General features: G+C 42.6%; 1 protein-coding gene and 1 long non-coding RNA gene across 4 annotated transcripts in view; one reads left to right on the top strand and one right to left on the bottom strand.

Annotated features, from left to right (window-relative positions):
- Positions 1 to 4,910, top strand: part of LOC116971859 (collagen alpha-1(IX) chain-like) — a 55,196-nt gene extending 50,286 nt beyond the window's left edge. For all 3 annotated transcript variants that reach the window (XM_033019019.1, XM_033019020.1, XM_033019021.1), the window contains exons 25-28: positions 338 to 514; positions 2,947 to 3,037; positions 3,133 to 3,210; positions 4,488 to 4,910. In XM_033019019.1, coding sequence (XP_032874910.1) covers positions 338 to 514; positions 2,947 to 3,037; positions 3,133 to 3,210; positions 4,488 to 4,717 — 576 coding nt within the window. In that variant the 3' untranslated portion in view covers positions 4,718 to 4,910. The remainder of the gene's footprint in view (positions 1 to 337; positions 515 to 2,946; positions 3,038 to 3,132; positions 3,211 to 4,487) is intronic.
- A 1,982-nt stretch (positions 4,911 to 6,892) lies between these two features.
- Positions 6,893 to 15,858, bottom strand: LOC116971697. Its single transcript, XR_004411564.1, has 3 exons — positions 15,848 to 15,858; positions 8,767 to 8,770; positions 6,893 to 7,038 (listed from the first exon to the last, which is right to left on the bottom strand). It is a non-coding gene; the product is annotated as an uncharacterized LOC116971697 (long non-coding RNA).
- Positions 15,859 to 20,223: the final 4,365 nt, after the last annotated feature.

Consider the following 20,223-nt stretch of genomic DNA (forward strand, 5'->3'; position numbering starts at 1 on the left):
CAAAAGTCTTAAAGTCTTTGTCTCTTCCCTCCTTGCTCTCCCTCTGCACTGAGGCAATTCAGGCCTCCGATGTTGTGACCCCGCCGGGTGATGGTAAGTAAGTCACGCGGCTCAACCGTGCTCCGCGAATGTGTTGGCAACTGTGTTTTAATAATGAGATTATTTTGTATTTGGGTTGTTAAAAGAAAATATATATATTTTCAGCCAAACTCTTCAGGTAAAATATTTGTTGTATGTGTAATTGTTTTGAGAAAACAAATATTGCACGGTTTTGAAGGTGCAAATTCTGTTTGAAATGTCCACTAAATGTCTAAGATGTATTTGTGTTTTTTTCTAGGGACCAGAAATGTCTGATGACCAACTATATGAGTTGTGTGAACAAGCTGTGAATGAGCAAATAGCCACATATGCATCTGCAATCCAGAGAGTTTGTACAGTGGCCTGCCCAATCAACCATGCAACATTGATAGGGCCCCCAGGACCTCCTGGCTTACCAGGAGAGCGAGGAGAGCAAGTGAGTTACTCCCCACTAGCTACAGTTATGTTTGTGTTTTATATGTACAGTAAATCTCCTGAAATTTGCTGTCCATCTATTTTGGAAATCTTTGTGGCACCTGAACTTCCTTCCATTCTCTGGTGTCCAGTTCCCATGCTCCATTCCATTCATGAGAGCCCCATCTTCCGCACTCTCTTCCACTCATTGGGGTCCCTGTACCCTGTTTCACTCACCGGGGATCCACTTCCTAATCTTCCATGCACTAGGGCCCGGATTCCCACATAGCCTGATTCAGTTTCCCGCTTCCTTTAAATTTATTCAGTTCTCTAGAAACTTTATATCCGGAGTATCAGTCTAAGTGGAACTAAGTTAGTCTAACTAAGCAGAAAAAGTGAATTAAAAGTGTTGGAGAATTGGCTGGTGTCTTGAGTGTGCTGGATCAACAGGGGTTTAAGGAGTTATATTATATTCAATATGGACTGAATTGTACTATTCCTGGCCCACTACCTAGACTCATCTCCTCTTAAGCTCCCACCTTTCAAGTTGCAAATGACAAGCAAGCTGACCCTCTCCACTCAACATCTGGGGCAGTGGGGAGTGATAGTGGTGGGTTCCACAAGCTGGAGAGGGCTGAAGCTATTAGTAGTCTTCATACAATGGTTTAGGATTAGTTTTAGGATTAGGTTTAGGATTAGTACAGTAAAAAACCTTTGTTTGTGTGCTATCCAAATAGATCAGATAGTACTATACATAGAAAAATAGAAAATTAGGTGCAGGAGTAGGCCATTCGGCCCTTCGAGCCAGCACCGCCATTTTCTCTTGAAGCCATCCAATGAATTGGCCTCCACTGCTTTCTGTGGCAGAGAATTCCACAGATTCACAACTCTCTGGGTGAAAAAGATTTTCCTCATCTCAGTACGAAATGGCCTACCCCTTATTCTGAAACTGTGACCCTTCGTTCCTTTGTTCTGGACTCCCCCAACACCGGGAACATTTTTCCTGCAACTAGCCTGTCCAATCCTTTAAGAATTTTAAATGTTTCTAGAAGATCCCCTCTCATCTAAATTCCAGTGAGTACAAGCCCAGTCGACCCATTCTTTCATCATGATAATCGTATGATAAATACAATCGGGTCAAATTCAAGTGCAATAGATAGAACTAAGGGAAGATACAGTTTAGAATATAGCTCTCAGCGTTGTAATACGCCAGTTCTGTAAACTAGTCCAATGAATGTAATGGAGCGGAGGTGAATCAGACGATATACTAGGCTATTGAAAGGACAGTTTCTAAATGTTTCTGATATCTAAATAAATATTCAAATATTTTTAAGTAATTAAAATATGTAACGATTATTAAATTAAAAATATATAATTAAGATACTAACACATAATTTATAGTTATTAAGAGTTGGGTTTAGCCATTATGTATTCTGGCTTGTTGAGTTTTGGACATGCAGTATTGGTAAGGTATTGCTTGGCATTAACACTGGAGGCCGAGGTGTAACTTTTGGCTTGGATTCCAGCGTCAGGGTACATCGTGTATCTTTGACTCAGCACAGGTCTATGCTCGTAGATCTACTGACTCAGTTTTGATGACCCAGTTTAATTAGATTAGGGTGGATGAATCTGTCTTTTTCCCAGGATGGAAATGTGAAATACTGGAGAACATAGGTTGAAGGTGAGAGAGGAAGAGTTTAAAAGAGATTTATGTGGCAGTGTTTTTTTTTGGACAGAGGCTGGTAGGTGCCTGTGACACACTGCTATGGATGTGGTAGAAGCAATTATGACAGCAACAATTAAGAAGTATTTAGTTAAACACATGAACAGGTGGGGAATAGAGGATTAAGGAGGCAGGCATATGTGATTTGTTTAGATTTGCATCATGGCTGGCACAGACATCGTGGACCGAAGGGCCTGTTCCTGTGTTGTAGGCTTTAAATTCTATGTAATCCTGTCCTTTGCTGCGGTCTGTGTGGATTTTACACTTTCTTCCTGTGACCATGTGGGTTTCTCCCAGGTGCCCCGATTTCCTTTCACTCCCAGAAGACATGCAGGATGGCAGGCTAATTGATTACTGTGAATTGTCTCTCATGTTCAGGTGTGTGGTGGAACCATGATGGGAATGAAGAGAGAATAAAAGTAGGATTAATGTATGTGGGTGCTTGATGGTCAGCATGGATTCGGGTTAAAGGGCGTTCTTCGGTGTTGTATGACTTTAAGATGCTTGGAGAACTTGAACCATGGTCCCAATCATATTGTACGTTTAAATTGATACTTGTGGTGCAGGATTCACTGACGCCGTTGATGTCAAAATGCTCTCCACTCTTGAACTAGCATAGGCGCTGATATTTTTTTGATGTTGGCCATCTTTTTTGGAAGTCTTTTGAATTTAAGTTATGTTTACGTATGTTCAAATAAACATACACAGCTAACTTTTTTGTTTACCAACAGGGTGATTCTGGTAAACTAGGATTGGTTGGTGAACTTGGACCAGGAGGTAGAACAGGATTGCCTGGACCTATAGGTGCTCCAGGAGAGAAAGGTGATACCTGATTGTTAGAACTCAATGTACATGCATACTAATTCTCCCTCGGGATCACTTTTGGTTATTTTAACCACAATTCTGCCCTATTTTAGGAGATAAAGATGAAAAAGGACCCGTTGGAGCCCAAGGGGTTGGACTTCCTGGAGCAGATGGAACACAAGGACCAAGAGGTTTATTGTCTTGTACTTTTAAGAGCAAACCCCAGTTCTGTCTAATCTTGTCATTTTCCAAGTCCCTTTACAAATATGAATTTTAGATGGTGGGAGATTAAACAATTCTGGCCAGAATTTTTCATCACACCTAAAACTCACAGTAAACCAAAGAAATTTCCTTGATTACAGTATAATAATTGGGAAAAAATTGATATTAAAATTTTGGAAAGGCCCAACAACCCCCACAATCAAGATGTGGATTATGCCGGACTGGAACCTGAATCCAGGACTAGATGAATAGTTATGTTCTCTGACCTACGGACCGATCTCCCAAGTCGTATTAATGATAGTTTATTCTAATTTTCTCATTTCTTTCTTTATAACAATTACAGCACGGAAACAGGCCATCTCGACCCTTCTAGTCCGTGCCGAACACATATTCTCCCCTAGTCCCATATACCTGCGCTCAGACCATAACCCTCCATTCCTTTCCCGTCCATATAACTATCCAATTTATTTTTAAATGATAAAAACAAACCTGCCTCCACCACCTTCACTGGAAGCTCATTCCACACAGCCACCACTCTCTGAGTAAAGAAGTTCCCCCTCATGTTACCCCTAAACTTCTGTCCCTTAATTCTCAAGTCATGTCCCCTTGTTTGAATCTTCCCTACTCTCAGTGGGAAAAGCTTATCCACGTCAACTCTGTCTATCCCTCTCATCATTTTAAAGACCTCTATCAAGTCTCCCCTTAACCTTCAGCGCTCCAAAGAATAAAGACCTAACTTGTTCAACCTTTCTCTGTAACTTAGTTGCCGAAACCCAGGCAACATTCTAGTAAATCTCCTCTGTACTCTCTCTATTTTGTTGACATCCTTCCTATAATTAGGCGACCAAAATTGTACACCATACTCCAGAATTGGCCTCACCAATGCCTTGTACAATTTTAACATTACACCCCAACTTCTATACTATCCCAACTATCCCCAACTATCCCCAACACACCTACCTCTCTCTCTCTCTCTCTCTCTCTCTCTCTCTCCTCTCTATCTCATCTCTCTCTCTCTCTCTCTCTCTCTCTCTCTCTCTCTCTCTCTCTCTACTCTATCCTCTCTCTCTCTCTCTCTCTCTCTCTCTCTCTCTCTCTCTCTCTCTCTCTCTCTCTCTCTCTCTCTCTCTCTCTCTCATAAAAATAAATTAAAAAAAAAAAGAATGTTTCATCACAATTTTTCTACATCAAATATTGCAGCTTATTCATTGAAAAGAAAGTAACTGATCTTCTCCTTATCTTTTAGGATATCCTGGGAGTCCAGGAGCTGCTGAAGACGGGGAACCAGGCCCACGAGGACCAGTTGGATACACTGGGCGCTCAGGCTCACCAGGATTGCCAGGATTTCCAGGAATTCGTGGAATTTGTGCACCTGGAAACTGTGACATTTATGTTGCTGCTCTGCAGACTCAACAACAGAAACATGAAAGGTTCAAAACATTAAGTGTTCAGCCACAGGCAAATGCTAAAGTTTGAACTGTATAACCTAAGAGGGCAAGAAATGATTGTTTTGTATACTGGTGCATGCAGTAATATATTTTATAACTTCATCTCTTGGTAAAACAAACATTATGCAAGGTGATAACATATAGCTGTTTTAAAAGAGACAAACGTGTAGCTCAGTGTTTAAAGGCCCTGTCCCACTTTCCAGAGTTACTCACGACCTCTCCCGAGTTTTCCCCTTGATTCGAACTCGGAGAATTACGGTAATAGCCATTTGTAGGTACTCGGGGCTATTCTTTTAACTCGTGGACATTTTTCAACCTTGAAAAAATGTCCCGACTTACCTGATGCCCCGAGTTCCTACGGTTGGCATTATGAGCCGCTACGAAACATCTACGGACTCCTACGGACTCGCTACCGACATTACCCGGCATTCCCCGAGTTCGAATCAAGGGGAAAACACGGGAGAGTTCGTGAGTAACTCGGGAAAGTGGGACAGGGCCTTAAATCTGCATTTGATTAATATTTTTCAAATTATGTGCTTAAGTAAATAACTAAAGATCTTGCGCTTCAATATTTTTGATTTTATTTTTTATCCAATAATATCTGTAACATTATGTCCATTTAACAACTCAAAGTATTTTCAGGTCTTCTAAATTTTAAAAAGTGAGTTGGGCAAAATTATATATCCAAATAACCAAGGAAAAACCAACAAAAGTTATTGAAACAAAAGTTTAGTTTGAACATTGTTAAAACTCAAGAAAGCAAAAAAGCTATAAAAAAAAAAATATATATATTCGGGGACTCGGGGCTGAGGCGGCATTCCAGCTGTCGGCGGCGACCCGACTTCGGAGCCTCGGAGGCATGTCCGCGGGCCAGTGGACGTCATCGTCGGGAGCTCACAGGTCACAGGTTGGTGACCTGTTTTTCCGGAGCTCCCGCAACAACAGCTGCGTCCGCTGGACTGGAGGGCGGCAACTTCGGCAGCTTCGACCACCCCGGGCCGCGGAGTTTGAACCGGCCCGTTCATGGAGCACAGTTGAGCAGCGGGACTTACTTACCATCACCCGGCGGGGTCACAACATAGGAGGCCTGGATTGCCTCAGCGCAGAGGGAGAGCATGGAGGGAAGAGACAAAGACTTTAAGATTTTTGCCTTCCGTCACAGTGAGGAGGCGTCTGGTGAACTCACTGTGGTGGATGTTAAATTTGTGTTTATTGTGTGTTTTGTTATTTTATTATATGTATAACTGCAAGGCAACAAAATTTTGTTCAGACCAAAAGGTCTGAATGACAATAAAGGATACTTTGACTTTGACTTTGACTTTTAGTAATGTTTGAATCTATTACAATCATTCCAATATTTATTTAACATTTTCTCAATTTTAGTACTTAAAAATTAACTACATTATGAAGGAAAATGTAATTGAATGTATTTGCCAAACTGTGATAATGCTGTCGATCATGTGATAATATACTTGGTGTCAATTATCTATCACATACTGAGCTCTTGCTTTGTATCATGTTATTACAGCATTTTAAGTGGAATGTGATGCTGGTTCCTGTTGTATTCGAGGGCTAAATAATTCACAAACTATACTTGATGTCTATACTTTATTACAAGCCAAACATGGCTGCTGCTAAAGCCGTGCAGATCCTTCCAGGACCTTCTCTGAGGAAACATTCATTTCGAGACAGAGCCCTCTGGTGGTGACTCTAGGACACAACACTTTTCCCTCCTTGTAAATGAAGGTTATCATATAAGTCCAGTTATCCACCCAAATATGTCCATATGCAATCAGTCCAAAATAACAGCTCGGTGAACATAACGTTTATGGCTTCACAGCTGATAATCGTGCAGATACTGAGGTCTCCTCTTCTGTTGCTGAGAGCGTCGAGCGGGAATAGACTGCTCTGCTGTATGCTGACCACAATCACTGCCTTGACTGGATATTGGGAAAGGAAAAGTGACCAATTCGTCTTCTTCCTGTCCCTGTCTACTTGCAATTGGACGCCTCGCGTTTCATCTGGTGTCATCTTGGAGGAGGTACGTGTTCTCGCCGAATCTCCGTTTAATCTGTATCGGCTTGGAGAGTGCGCTTGCGAGCTTATGCTGTCTGTTTGGGCGGCTGATTCGTACCCAGTCGCCGACCTTGAACCGCGGGGGCTCGTACTCTGCGTTGGGCATCACAGTACGCTTTCCCTTTTGCTTGTCTGTGTGCTATCGTTTCCGCCCTCGCTTTTGTGTCTGGATTTGGGTGCGATGATGGTTGAAGAGCATTCAGTTTTGTTCGCAGGTTTCGCCCTATCATCAGCTCTGCTGGCGTTTTCCCAGTCAACGTGTGTGGTGTGGATCTGTAGGATCAGAGAAGGATATGGATTGACGGTTCGAACGTCTTCCCCTCCGACATGCTCGCTTTTATGCTTTCCTTGATCACGCGATTGATCTGAATAAGGGGGATGGGGTGCCAATGGGATAGTTGAGGATGGAGTTAAAGGGAAAGGGTTTCTTACATTTTTGAGCGGAGAGACAGAGGGGTGTAAAATGAGGGTAGAAGCAATAGGTAGCAAGGTGAAAAGTAAAAGTGGCAGGCAGCCAAATCCAGGGCAAAAATCAAAAAGGGCCACTTTTCAACATAATTGTATAAGGGGTGAGAGTGTTTGTAATAAGGTGGATGAGTTGAATGTGCAGATAACTATTAATGACTATGATATAGTTGGGATCACGGAGACATGGCTCCAGGGTGACCAAGGCTGGGAGCTGAACATCCAGGGATATTCAATATTCAGGAGGGATAGACAGAAAGGGAAAGGAGGTGGGGTAGCATTGCTGGTTAGAGAGCAGATTAATGCAATAGAAAGGAAGGACATTAGCTTGCAGGATGTGGAATCGATATGGGTAGAGCTGCGAAACACTAAGGGGCAGAAAACGCTAGTGGGAGTTGTGTACAGGCCACCTAACAGTAGTAGTGGAGTTGGGGATGGCATCAAACAGGAAATTAGAAATGCGTGCAACAAAGGTAAAACAGTTATAATGGGTGACTTCAATCTACATATAGATTGGGTGAATCAAATTGCCAAGGGTGCTGAGGAATAGGATTTCTTGGAATGTATGCGGGATAGTTTTCTAAACCAACATGTAGAGGAACCAACGAGAGAGCAGGCTATTCTAGACTGGATATTGAGTAATGAGGAAGGGTTAGTTAGCAGTCTTGTTGTGCGTGGCCCCTTGGGCAAGAGTGACCATAATATGGTTGAAATCTTCATTAGGATGGAGAGTGACATCGTTAATTCAGAAACAAGGGTCCTGAACTTAAAGAAAGGTAACTTTGAGGGTATGAGACGTGAATTGGCCAAGATAGACTGGCAATTGATTCTTAATGGGTTGACGGTGGATATGCAATGGAAGGCATTTAAAGACTGCATGGATGAACTACAACAATTGTTCATCCCAGTTCGGCAAAAAAATAAATCAGGGAAGGTAGTGCATCCGTGGATAACAAGGGAAATCAGGGATAGTATCAAAACAAAAGATAAAGCATACAAATTAGCCAGAAAAAACAGCCTACCGGAGGACTGGGAGAAATTCAGAGACCAGCAGAGGAGGACAAAGGGCTTAATTAGGAAAGGGAAAATAGATTATGAAAGAAAACTGGCAGGGAACATAAAAACTGACTGCAAAAGTTTTTATAGATATGTGAAGAGAAAAAGATTAGTTAAAACAAATGTAGGCCCCTTGCAGTCAGAAACAGGTGAATTGATCATGGGGAATAAGGACATGGCAGACCAATTGAATAACTACTTTGGTTCTGTCTTCACTAAGGAAGACATAAATAATCTGCCGGAAATAGCAGGGGACCGGGGGTCAAATGAGATGGAGGAACTGAGTGAAATCCAGGTTAGCCGGGAAGTGGTGTTAGGTAAATTGAATGGATTAAAGGCCGATAAATCCCCAGGGCCAGATAGGCTGCATCCCAGAGTACTTAAGGAAGTAGCCCCAGAAATAGTGGATGCATTAATGATAATTTTTCAAAACTCTTTAGATTCTGGAGTTCCTGAGGATTGGAGGGTAGCTAATGTAACCCCACTTTTTCAAAAGGGAGGGAGAGAGAAAACGGGGAATTACAGACCAGTTAGTCTAACGTCGGTAGTTTGGAAACTGCTAGAATCAGTTATTAAAGATGGGATAGCAGCACATTTGGAAAGTGGTGAAATCATTGGACAAAGTCAGCATGAATTTCTGAAAGGTAAATCATGTCTGACGAATCTTATAGAATTTTTCGAGGATGTAACTAGTAGAGTGGATAAGGGAGAACCAGTGGATGTGTTATATCTGGACTTTCAGAAGGCTTTCAACAAGGTCCCACATAAGAGATTAGTATACAAACTTCAAGCACACGGTATTGGGGGTTCAGTATTGATGTGGATAGAGAACTGGTTGGCAGACAGGAAGCAAAGAGTAGGAGTAAACGGGTCCTTTTCACAATGGCAGGCAGTGACTAGTGGGGTACCGCAAGGCTCAGTTCTGGGACCCCAGCTATTTACGATATATATTAATGATTTGGACGAGGGAATTGAATGCAACATCTCCAAGTTTGCGGATGACACGAAGCTGGGGGGCAGTGTTATCTGTGAGGAGGATGCTAGGAGGCTGCAAGGTGACTTGGATAGGCTGGGTGAGTGTGCAAATGCATGGCAGATGCAGTATAATGTGGATAAATGTGAGGTTATCCACTTTGGTGGCAAAAACAGGAAAGTAGATTATTATCTGAATGGTGGTCGATTAGGAAAGGGGGAGATGCAACGAAAGCTGGGTGTCATGGTACACCAGTCATTAAAAGTAGGCATGCAGGTGCAGCAGGCAGTGAAGAAGGCGAATGGTATGTTAGCATTCAGAGCAAAAGGATTTGAGTATAGGAGCAGGGAGGTTCTACTGCAGTTGTACAGGGTATTGGTGAGACCACACCTGGAGTATTGCGTACAGTTTTGGTCTCCTAATCTGAGGAAAGACATTCTTGCCATAGAGGGAGTACAGAGAAGATTCACCAGACTGATTCCTGGGATGTCAGGACTTTTATATGAAGAAAGACTGGATAGACTCGGTTTGTACTCGCTAGAATTTAGAAGATTGAGGGGGGATCTTATAGAGACTTACAAAATTCTTAAGGGGTTGAACAGGCTAGATGCAGGAAGATTGTTCCCGATGTTGGGGAAGTCCAGAACAAGGGGTCACAGTTTAAGGATAAGGGGGAAATCCTTTAGGACCGAGATGAGGAAAACATTTTTCACACAGAGAGTGGTGAATCTCTGGAATTCTCTGCCACAGAAGGTAGTTGAGGCCAGTTCATTGGCTATATTTAAGAGGGAGTTAGATGTGGCCCTTGTGGCTAAAGGGATCAGGGGGTATGGAGAGAAGGCAGGTACAGGATACTGAGTTGGATGATCAGCCATGATCATATTGAATGGCGGTGCAGGCTCGAAGGGCCGAATGGCCTACTCCTGCACCTATTTTCTATGTTTCTATGTTTCTATGAATCGTTCAACCCCGCCGTTCGATTGGGGGTTGTATCTCAACGTCCGCTGATGTTGAATGTCATAACTCGCGAGAAAAGTGGAAAACTGTTCAGATATGAACTGAGGGCCGTTGTCAGTCGTTATTACCTCCGGCTGTCCCCACTTAGTGAACAGCTTTTCGAGAATCGTGATGATCGAGCTTGTCATGACTGAAGAAGTAGTTGCGATCTCAGGCCAATTGCTGTGGAGATCGTGTAATACAAGTAGAAGCCGCTGGCTTTTTGGCGATCGTGTTCGAGGAGATTGAGTGCTCCGTCAATGCCTGCCAGAAACAACGCCACGATTTTTTGAAATACGCTAGGCGCTGAGCACCATCCATATGGCATCTCGCGGTAATTTTGCACGCGACCTTGTAGTCTTGACCTTGAAAGTCCCTGTTGACCGAACATCCTGGTCGGCCCGGTCCTTTATGGAGTATACGTCGTGTCCACCGGGAGATTCATTGTCTACATGGCTGACCGATGACGCCTTCTCCTTCGATGACCGGCATACTTTCTCGAAGTGACTCAGTTTTAAACACGCGTTGCATTCCCCGGGAGCGTGTGTCCGGCCACAATTCGGACACTGCTTGTTTGAGCGATTGTGTTTTGATTTCCTCTGTATGTCCTGCACTGGTGCTGTGTTCATCTGATGAGATGCAGGACTAAATGCTCCCTCAGAGCATGCCATCGGCTGTTGTTTGAGCACCTCGGCGTTATGCATCGCACTTTCAATTTGCACAGCTAACGCTTGTGACTTTGAGTGTGAGAGCATCATCCTCCATGAGAAGGCGCTCTCTCATCCGCGGGACAGAAGTCTTTTCGATCAGCTGGTCTCTCACCAGCTCATCAGTCAGTGCTCCAAAATTGCACTTTGCAGCCAGTTCTATCAATGCAGAAACAAATTGCTTCACTGGTTTGTCTTGTCCCTGTGACCGTTGGCGAAACCGGTATCTCTCTATCAGCACACTTGTCCTTGGGCCAAAATATTTGCCCAGTGCATTAACAGCAGTACTGTACTCACTCGTTGCAGCACAGTCGAGCTAAGCGAAGATTCGCTGTCCCTCCGTTCCGAGGCAATGCAGCAGAATCGCTCGGCGGCGAATGTCCAAAATGGCCGCGCCGTCCATGCCACTTCCGATCAAGTAAGTCTTGAAACTTTCAAACCAGCGTATCAATGGTACAGGAGGCTCTTCTGGAAATGGGCTGGATGGGTTGGAGTTTGTAAAATGTGTGCAGGATAGTTTTTTGCAGCAATACATAGAAGTACCTACTAGAGAAGGGGCGGTGCTGGACCTCCTGTTAGGAAATGAGACGGGCCAGGTGGCAGAGGTATGCGTTGGGGAACAGTTCGGGACCAGTGATCACAATACCATTAGTTTCAATATAATTATGGAGAGGGTCAGAACTGGACCTAGGGTTGAGATTTTTGATTGGAGAAAGGCTGACTTTGAGGAGATGTGAAAGGATTTAAAAGGAGTAAATTGGGACAGTTTGTTTTATGGGAAAGATGTGGAAGAGAAATGGAGGATATTTAAAGGTGAAATTTTAAGAGTACAGAATCTTTATGTCCCTGTTCGGTTGAAAGGAAATAGTAAAAATTGGAAAGAGCCATGTTTTTCAAGGGAAATTGGACACTTGGTTAGGAAAAAGAGAGAGATCTACAATAATTATAGGCAGCATGGAGTAAATGAGGTGCTTGAGGAGTATAAAGAATGTAAAAAGAATCTTAAGAAAGAAATTAGAAAACCTAAAAGAAGATATGAGGTTGCTTTGGCAAAGGTGAAAATAAATCCAAAGGGTTTCTACAGATATATTAATAGCAAAAGGATAACGAGGGATAAAATTGGTCCATTAGAGAGTCAGAGTGGACAGCTATCTGCAGAGCCAAAAGAGATGGGGGAGATATTGAACAATTTCTTTTCTTCGGTATTCACCAAGGAGAAGGATATTGAATTATGTGAGGTAAGGGAAACAAGTAGAGTAGCTATGCAAACTATGAGATTCAAAGACGAGGAAGTACTGACACTTTTGAGAAATATAAAAGTGGATAAGTCTCCAGGTCCGGACAGGATATTCCCTAGGACATTGAGGGAAATTAGTGTAGAAATAGCAGGGGCTATGACAGAAATATTTCAAATGTCATTAGAAACGGGAATAGTGCCGGAGGATTGGCGTACTGCGCATGTTGTTCCATTGTTTAAAAAGGGTTCTAAGAGTAAACCTAGCAATTATAGACCTGTTAGTTTGACGTCAGTGGTGGGCAAATTAATGGAAAGGATACTTAAAGATAATATATATAAGCATCTGGATAAACAGGGTCTGATTAGGAACAGTCAACATGGATTTGTGCCTGGAAGGTCATGTTTGACTAATCTTCTTGAATTTTTTGAAGAGGTTACTCGGGAAATTGATGAGGGTAAAGCAGTGGATGTTGTATATATATGGACTTCAGTAAGGCCTTTGACAAGGTTCCTCACGGAAGGTTGGTTAAGAAGGTTCAATTGTTGGGTATTAATGGTGGAGTAGCAAGATGGATTCAACAGTGGCAGAACGGGAGATGCCAGAGAATAATGGTGGATGGCTGTTTGTCAGGTTGGAGGCCAGTGACTAGTGGGGTGCCACAGGGATCTGTGTTGGGTCCAATGTTGTTTGTCATGTACATAAATGATCTGGATGATGGTGTGGTAAATTGGATTAGTAAGTATGCAGATGATACTAAGATAGGTGAGGTTGTGGATAATGAAGTAGATTTTCAGTCTACAGAGAGATTTATGCCAGTTGGAAGAGTGGGCTGAAAGATGGCAGATGGAGTTTAATGCTGATAAGTGTGAGGTGCTACATCTTGGCAGGACAAATCAAAATAGGACATACATGGTAAATGGTAGGGAATTGAAGAATGCAGGTGAACAGAGGGATCTGGGAATAACTGTGCACAGTTCCCTGAAAGTGGAATCTCATGTAGATAGGGTGGTAAAGAAAGCTTTTTGTGTGCTGGCCTTTATAAATCAAAGCATTGAGTATAGAAGTTTGGATGTAATGTTAAAATTGTACAAGGCATTGGTGAGGCCAATTCTGGAGTATGGTATACAATTTTGGTCGCCTAATTATAGGAAGGATGTCAACAAAATAGAGAGAGTACAGAGGAGATTTACTAGAATGTTGCCTGGGTTTCAGCAACTAAGTTACAGAGAAAGGTTGAACAAGTTAGGGCTTTATTCTTTGGAGCGCAGAAGGTTAAGGGGGGACTTGATAGAGGTCTTTAAAATGATGAGAGGGATAGACAGAGTTGACGTGGATAAGCTTTTCCCACTGAGAGTAGGGAAGATTCAAACAAGGGGACATGACTTGAGAATTAAGGGACAGAAGTTTAGGGGTAACATGAGGGGGAACTTCTTTACTCATAGAGTGGTGGCTGTGTGGAATGAGCTTCCAGTGAAGGTGGTGGAGGCAGGTTCGTTTTTATCATTTAAAAATAAATTGGATAGTTATATGGACGGGAAAGGAATGGAGGGTTATGGTGTGAGCGCAGGTATATGTGACTAGGGGAGAATACGTGTTCGGCACGGACTAGAAGGGTCGAGATGGCCTGTTTCCGTGCTGTAATTGTTATATAGTTATATGGTTTCCAAGAATGGAGATGGGGCAGCGAGGGTTAAACCAGCCATCCTTGTCGCCAGATGTTGTATTCAAGGGCTAAATAATTCACAAACTACAGTTGGTGTCCAGAACCCGAAGTGTATTTATTACAAGCTAAACATGGCTGCTGTTGATCCCCCCGGGACCCTCCCTGAGGAAACATTCATTTCAAGACAGAGCCCTCTAGTGGTGATTCCAGGACACAACAGTTCCCTCATCAGTTTAACATAATGTATTCAACTTTATCAGCTCAGTTACAAAAATCAAGTGCATTCGTATACACTCAGTTCCTGTTTTTAATCCCTCTATTTAAACGATCAGCAGAGCTTACTAGATAGTTTACTTTCTGTACTGTGAATGCTTGTAACAGAGAGAACATAAATAAAGCACATTTTTAGCAACTTGGCCACCAGATGGAGGTAAATATCAACATATCAATGGGTGCTTCAGCACAAGTATCAAGATTCTCGTCGAGTGTTAAATTGCAATATGTATCGTCGATGGTTAAAAATAAATCTTACAGCAACATAACAGGCTTATAAACACAATACTCATAGATATGATATATGAAAACAAAAAAAGTTTGATCAATGACCCAATATATTTGCACAAAAAGCTTGAAATCCTGAGACCAACCAAAGACAGTAATAGTTCATTGTTTAGTCAGTTAGTGTTCTGGAGTGTTAAATAGCCTGATAGTTGTTGGGAAGAAGCTATTCTTGAACCTGGGTGGTCATGGTTTTCAGACTAAAATAACTCTACTGAGTTACTCATCTACTTACACACTAGGGGAAATTTTGAGGTCAATTAATTTACAAATCCACATGCCTTTCGGATCTACGTTGAAACAGGGGCACCTAGAGGAAACCCACACAGTCACAATACAAATGTATTCGTCACATGCACCATCTAAGGCACAGTGAAATTAATTTGTCATGCAACGATACAATTGAAAATAGAACACACACTACCCAATAGAATTCAACACAAACATCCACCACAGCATTCTCCACTGTGGTGAATAAAGTCCTTTGTTCATCCTTGGTCGGGTCGCTGCTACGGACGGCCAGATGTACAGTCCCTCTTGTCGTGATAATCGCAACTCTGACGTTGGGACAGCCAAACACCCTCCGCGACCTGGATTGCCCGAATCGGCCACCCTCCAACTGGAGACCGCGTCTTCAGGATGTTAGAGGCCGGCGATCGGAGCTCTTCTCCGGCAAGGGATCCCAGGCTCCGGATGGTAAGTCCACGCCACGCCCACGGCTAGAAGCGCCACAGACCACAGCCCCACGATGCCAAAGTCACCAAGCCAGCGATCAGAGCACTCCTTTTTGGCAGCCCCCGGCAAGGGCTCTCCAGCTCCGCGATGGAAAAGGCCACACTGCGCCCGCCGCTGAAGCTCTGGGCCCGACTCCGGGAAAGGCCGCTCCAATCCAAGCTGCCTGGCCGCGAGAGGGGAGGCAGAGAAGCTACACGGAAAAAGTCGCCTCTCTGTTGAGGAATGGACTGAAAAACAGTCCTCCCCCCCCCGCCCACCCCCACCCACACAAGACACAACGAGAGACACTAAAACAAACATTTGGACATGCTAAATAAACAAAAAAAGTCGAAATAACGAACACGCTGCTGGCAGGGCAGCCGACTCACAGCGCCCCCAACCGACCTCACAGGGAGAACATGCAAAGGCCCCACAGACACAAGGTCAGGATCGAACCAGGGTCTCCAGCACTGGATGACAGTAGCTCTACTGTTTCAAATACTCATTACTCTATAACTCATCCTATTTTTTTTTCTCTGCACTTTCCTATTAACTTCCACTCCCTTCCCCCACTCAAATTCTCTCTTCACCTCCACGCTTGGGGCAATTGATAGTGACCGAGCATATGTTTGGGTTGTGGGTGGAGACTAGAGCATCTGGAGTAATCCATATCGTCACAGGGAAAATGTGAAAACTCCTCACTAATAATGACTTGCTGCCATTTGGAGAGAATTGAAAATTAGTTATTATTTATACATTATTGTTATCACTGATTTGTAGTTTGAAATGTGTCATTTCTTTAGAAACTATTGCATGTTGTAAACTAATTTGCATTTCATAGTTCGAATCACTCTGAACAGACCAACAGCCTGGAGATTTTGCGAACATCTTCAACTTCCCACCTGCTTTAAAAGGGCATCATTAATACTACCCAAGCCATCATAAAACCTAAGAACCTATTTGACATCCTGAAATAGATCAGAAAATGTGAGAAATATCCAATAGTTCAGGCATTATCAGGAGAGAGAAAAACAGTTAATGTTTCCGGTTGATATCATTTCACCTCACCATGGACATTGCCTGACCTTCTGGGTATTAATATTTTCATTTTCTTTCATATTTCCAGTATCTGCAGCATATTGATGACATCTCCTGAAATAGATTCCACAAGTTTCACATTAACTGGGTCCCCATCATATTTCTTTCTACTGCTTTCTATCAGTATCAAGTTCTCCACATATATCCCAGTGACCTTAATTTACCTGTTAGGCAAGAGTTGTTTCTGCTTCATTAGACACTGCAAAAGACATGAAATCATTCAAGTCTTTGACACTTGAATGGAGCCCAGGATCACTCATTCAGGTGTTCGAGGCTTGAATGAAGTAAATTATTGCCTCCAGAATTGGGCTTTGGGGAGTAACCAGCTATTTTATAAAATTATGCTAACTTCAGTGAAGACCTTATTGCTCTGGAACATTACACAAGGACCAGAGAAAAGGAAGGTCCATTGGGACCCTTCAGTCTGTCCTGCCATTCAATAAGTTAATGGTTGATTTGACTTTTAACCTCAAACCCATTTTGGCACCTCAAACATAAAACACATGAGACTTTTTTGTTATATTAAAAAAATCACTCATCTTGATATGAATATACATCATTCCTGATCTTTATTGTCCAATTAAATTATTACTCTCTTGTTTAAAACATGGGTTGCTGATTTATTCTCCAATTATTGGGTGACATGTTTTAATTTGTTTTCCAATTTACAAACTTAATATCTTTGTTCTTCTCTGCTAAATATTTTGCGAAATAACATTTCTGTCCATGTCTTTATTACTTCTCCAGCTCAGACATTAGTGGATTTGATCTGAGCCCGACTCTAAAAAAAACTGCTTGTATTGGAGCCTACCACGGAGAAGGCAATTCTGGATTTAGTGTTGTAATGAACCGGATTTGATAAAGGACCTCAAAGTTAATGAGCCATTAGGAGGCAGAGACCATAACATGGTCAGGTTTAATCTACAATTGGAGAGGGAGAAGAGTAGATCGGAGGTGTCAGTGTTGCAGTTGAATAAAGGGGACTATGGGGCCATGAGGGAGGAGCTGGCCAAAGTTGACTGGAAAGATACACTAGCAGGGATAACAGTGGAACAAAAATGGCAGGTGTTTCTAGGAATAATACAGAAGGTGCAGGATCAGTTCATTCCTAGGAGGAAGAAAGATTCCAAGAGGAGAAAGGGACGACCATGGTTGACAAGGGACATCAGGGACAGTATAAAAATTAAAGCGAAGAAGTACAACTTAGCAAAGATGGGCGGGAAGCAAGAGGATTGGGTAATGCTTAAAGAACAACAGAAGATAACCAAACAGACAATACGGGGAGAAAAGATGAGGTATGAAGGTAAGCTAGCCAAGAATATAAAGCAGGATAGTAAAAGCTTCTTTAGGTATGTGAAGAGGAAAAAATTAGTTACGACCAAAGTTGGACCCTTGAAGACCGAAAAAGGTGAATTTATTATGGGGAACAAGGAAATGGCAGATGAGTTGATCAGGTACTTTGGATCTGTCTTCACTAAGGTGGACACAAACAATCTTCCTGATGTACTAGTGGCCAGAGGATCTGGGGTGACAGAGGAACTGAAAGAAATCCACATTAGGCAGGAAATGGTGTTGGATAGACTGATGGGACTGAAGGCTGATAAATCCCCAGGGCTTGATGGTCTGCATCCCAGGGTACTTAAGGAAATGGCTCTAGAAATCGTGGATGCATTGGTGATAATTTTCCAATGTTCTACAGACTCAGGATCAGTTCCTGTGGATTGGAGGGTAGCTAATGTTATCCCACTTTTTAAGAAAGGCGGGAGAGAGAAAACGGGGAATTATAAACCAGTTAGCCTGACATCGGTGGTGGGGAAGATGCTGGAGTCAATTATAAAAGATGAAATAGCCGAACATTTGGATAGCAGTAACACGATTTGGTCCGAGTCAGCATGAATTTACGAAGGGGAAATCATGCTTGACTAATCTTCTGGAATTTTTTGAAAATGTAACTAGGAAAATGGACAAGGGAGAGCCAGTAGATGTAGTGTACCTAGACTTTCAGAAAGCATTTGATAAGGTCCCACATAGGAGATTAGTGGGCAAAATTAGGGCACATGGTATTGGGGGTAGAGGGCTGACATGGATAGAGAAGTGGTTGGCAGACAGGAATCAAAGAGTAGGGATTAACGGGTCCCTTTCAGAATGGCAGGCAGTGACTAGTGGTGTACCGCAAGACTCGGTGCTGGGACCGCAGCTATTTACAATATACATCAACGATTTGGATGAAGGGATTCAAAGTAACATTAGCAAATTTGCAGATGACACAAAGCTGGGTGGCAGTGTGAACTGTGAGGAGGATGCTATTGATGAAGCTGAATTTTAGTTAAAATATAAAAAGATATTAAATAGGTTTCTGGGCTAGCTTATAGCTTATATTTAGTGTCAAATTAAGCTTGCCTCAGGTTGCAGTGTGTGGGATAATAAACACCATAGCATTGTCTCCCAAGGGACAAGCAGAGAGAAAGAGCTAGTCACATCTTTGAAGTAAGATGCCATAAACCAAATGGCCAATGTTTATGAGGGACCAAATGACAGCGAGAAAGCAGCGAAAGATCTAGGGTGATCTCTGGGAAGATAAAATGTCGTAAACCAAATGGCCAATGTTATCTTGTAACATGTAAACAAAAGGCCTTTGATGTGATGCATTCTGTGGAAACCTTTCCCTGTACCTCTGACCATGACTAATGTCTGAAATGTGCTAAGGGGACAAAAAAACCCTATTTAAGGCAATGTAATTCTGTTGTTCAGTGAGGTGAACGGAGGACGGTCAAGTGTCTGTAATGGTTACTTGACTGGAGTTCTCCCTCCCTTCCATCAGCCGATAATAAGTAAAGTTGTGAACTGGTCTACCAAACTGTTTGTGTGGTGTCTGTTTATTAAGAAGCGAACCTGGTTTAGTAGTTAAGAAAGTAGCTTTTTCATTGGCGTAGTTATGCAGGCCTCGCTGGGACCACATCAACAGCTGACTGTGCAAGAGGTTGCAGAGGTTGCCGGGATTGGAAGGGAGATAACTGAGCTCTATCGGCCCCCTTGTAAGACCGACTCCCTAGAAACTCCCGGGAACATCTGTGATCCTTCAGCAGACATTGAATTGGTTCCCTGCCGAGGTTCTTAGAAACAGACAAAGGTAAGACCAGTTGGGCTTTATATGTTTTTTTAAGAAGGGATTGTGTATGTATTTTTAAGACAGAATTGTGCATGTATTTTTAAGAAGGGCTTGTGTATATTTTACGAAGGACTTGAGCGGTTTCTCTTTCTATCTCTCTTTTTCTTTTTTTTTATCTCTCTACTAAGGGCTCATCGGCCTCGTTGAGACATCCGTGATTTGTCGGGTTGAGATACGGTGGTTGAGGTGTGTGTCTGGCTTATTGAGACATCTGAAGAGTTGTCGGATTGAGAAATAAGTGGCGTTGTATATTAAGTTTAAAAAGTCTGCCAAATTGAGAAACTGGGGTCTCGAGTAGCGAGTCGGCCTGGTTGATATATTTGGAACGATTCGGAATTAAGAAGTCTGTTTTCTCTCTCTTTCTATCTATCTATGGGGAATGCTCTGGATAACAGTCCAACATATGTGTTATTTGAATCCTAGGTATAATAAGAAATTTAGAATGTTAAGTTACAAGTTGACCAAACAGTTAGGGGATGAAGCCTGGCCAGTAGGGGGAACATGGAATGTAGAGACATTTATATGGGAAAGGAAGGCGGGAAAGAAATGGAAGAAGGGAATTAAAACATGGGAAGCAGAAGCAGAAGCAGAAGCAGAAGGAGAGTATAGAGTTTGAAGTTGGATGGATGTTGCATGTCAGAAGGGGATAGAGTTAAGAAACAAGGATAGCACTCGGAAAGGATGGAAATTATTGCAACTAGAATGCCAGTGGGCAGAGGAACAAGAGGAAATAATTAAAAGACAGACAGGAGGTGAGAAACAGGTGATGGTTAGTAAAAAATAAACCCAGTACTGGTAAATCCTCTGGAGGAGACTTCATG

This window comes from Amblyraja radiata, chromosome 4 (assembly GCF_010909765.2).
Source record: "Amblyraja radiata isolate CabotCenter1 chromosome 4, sAmbRad1.1.pri, whole genome shotgun sequence".
In the NCBI taxonomy this organism is placed as follows: Eukaryota; Metazoa; Chordata; class Chondrichthyes; order Rajiformes; family Rajidae; genus Amblyraja; species Amblyraja radiata.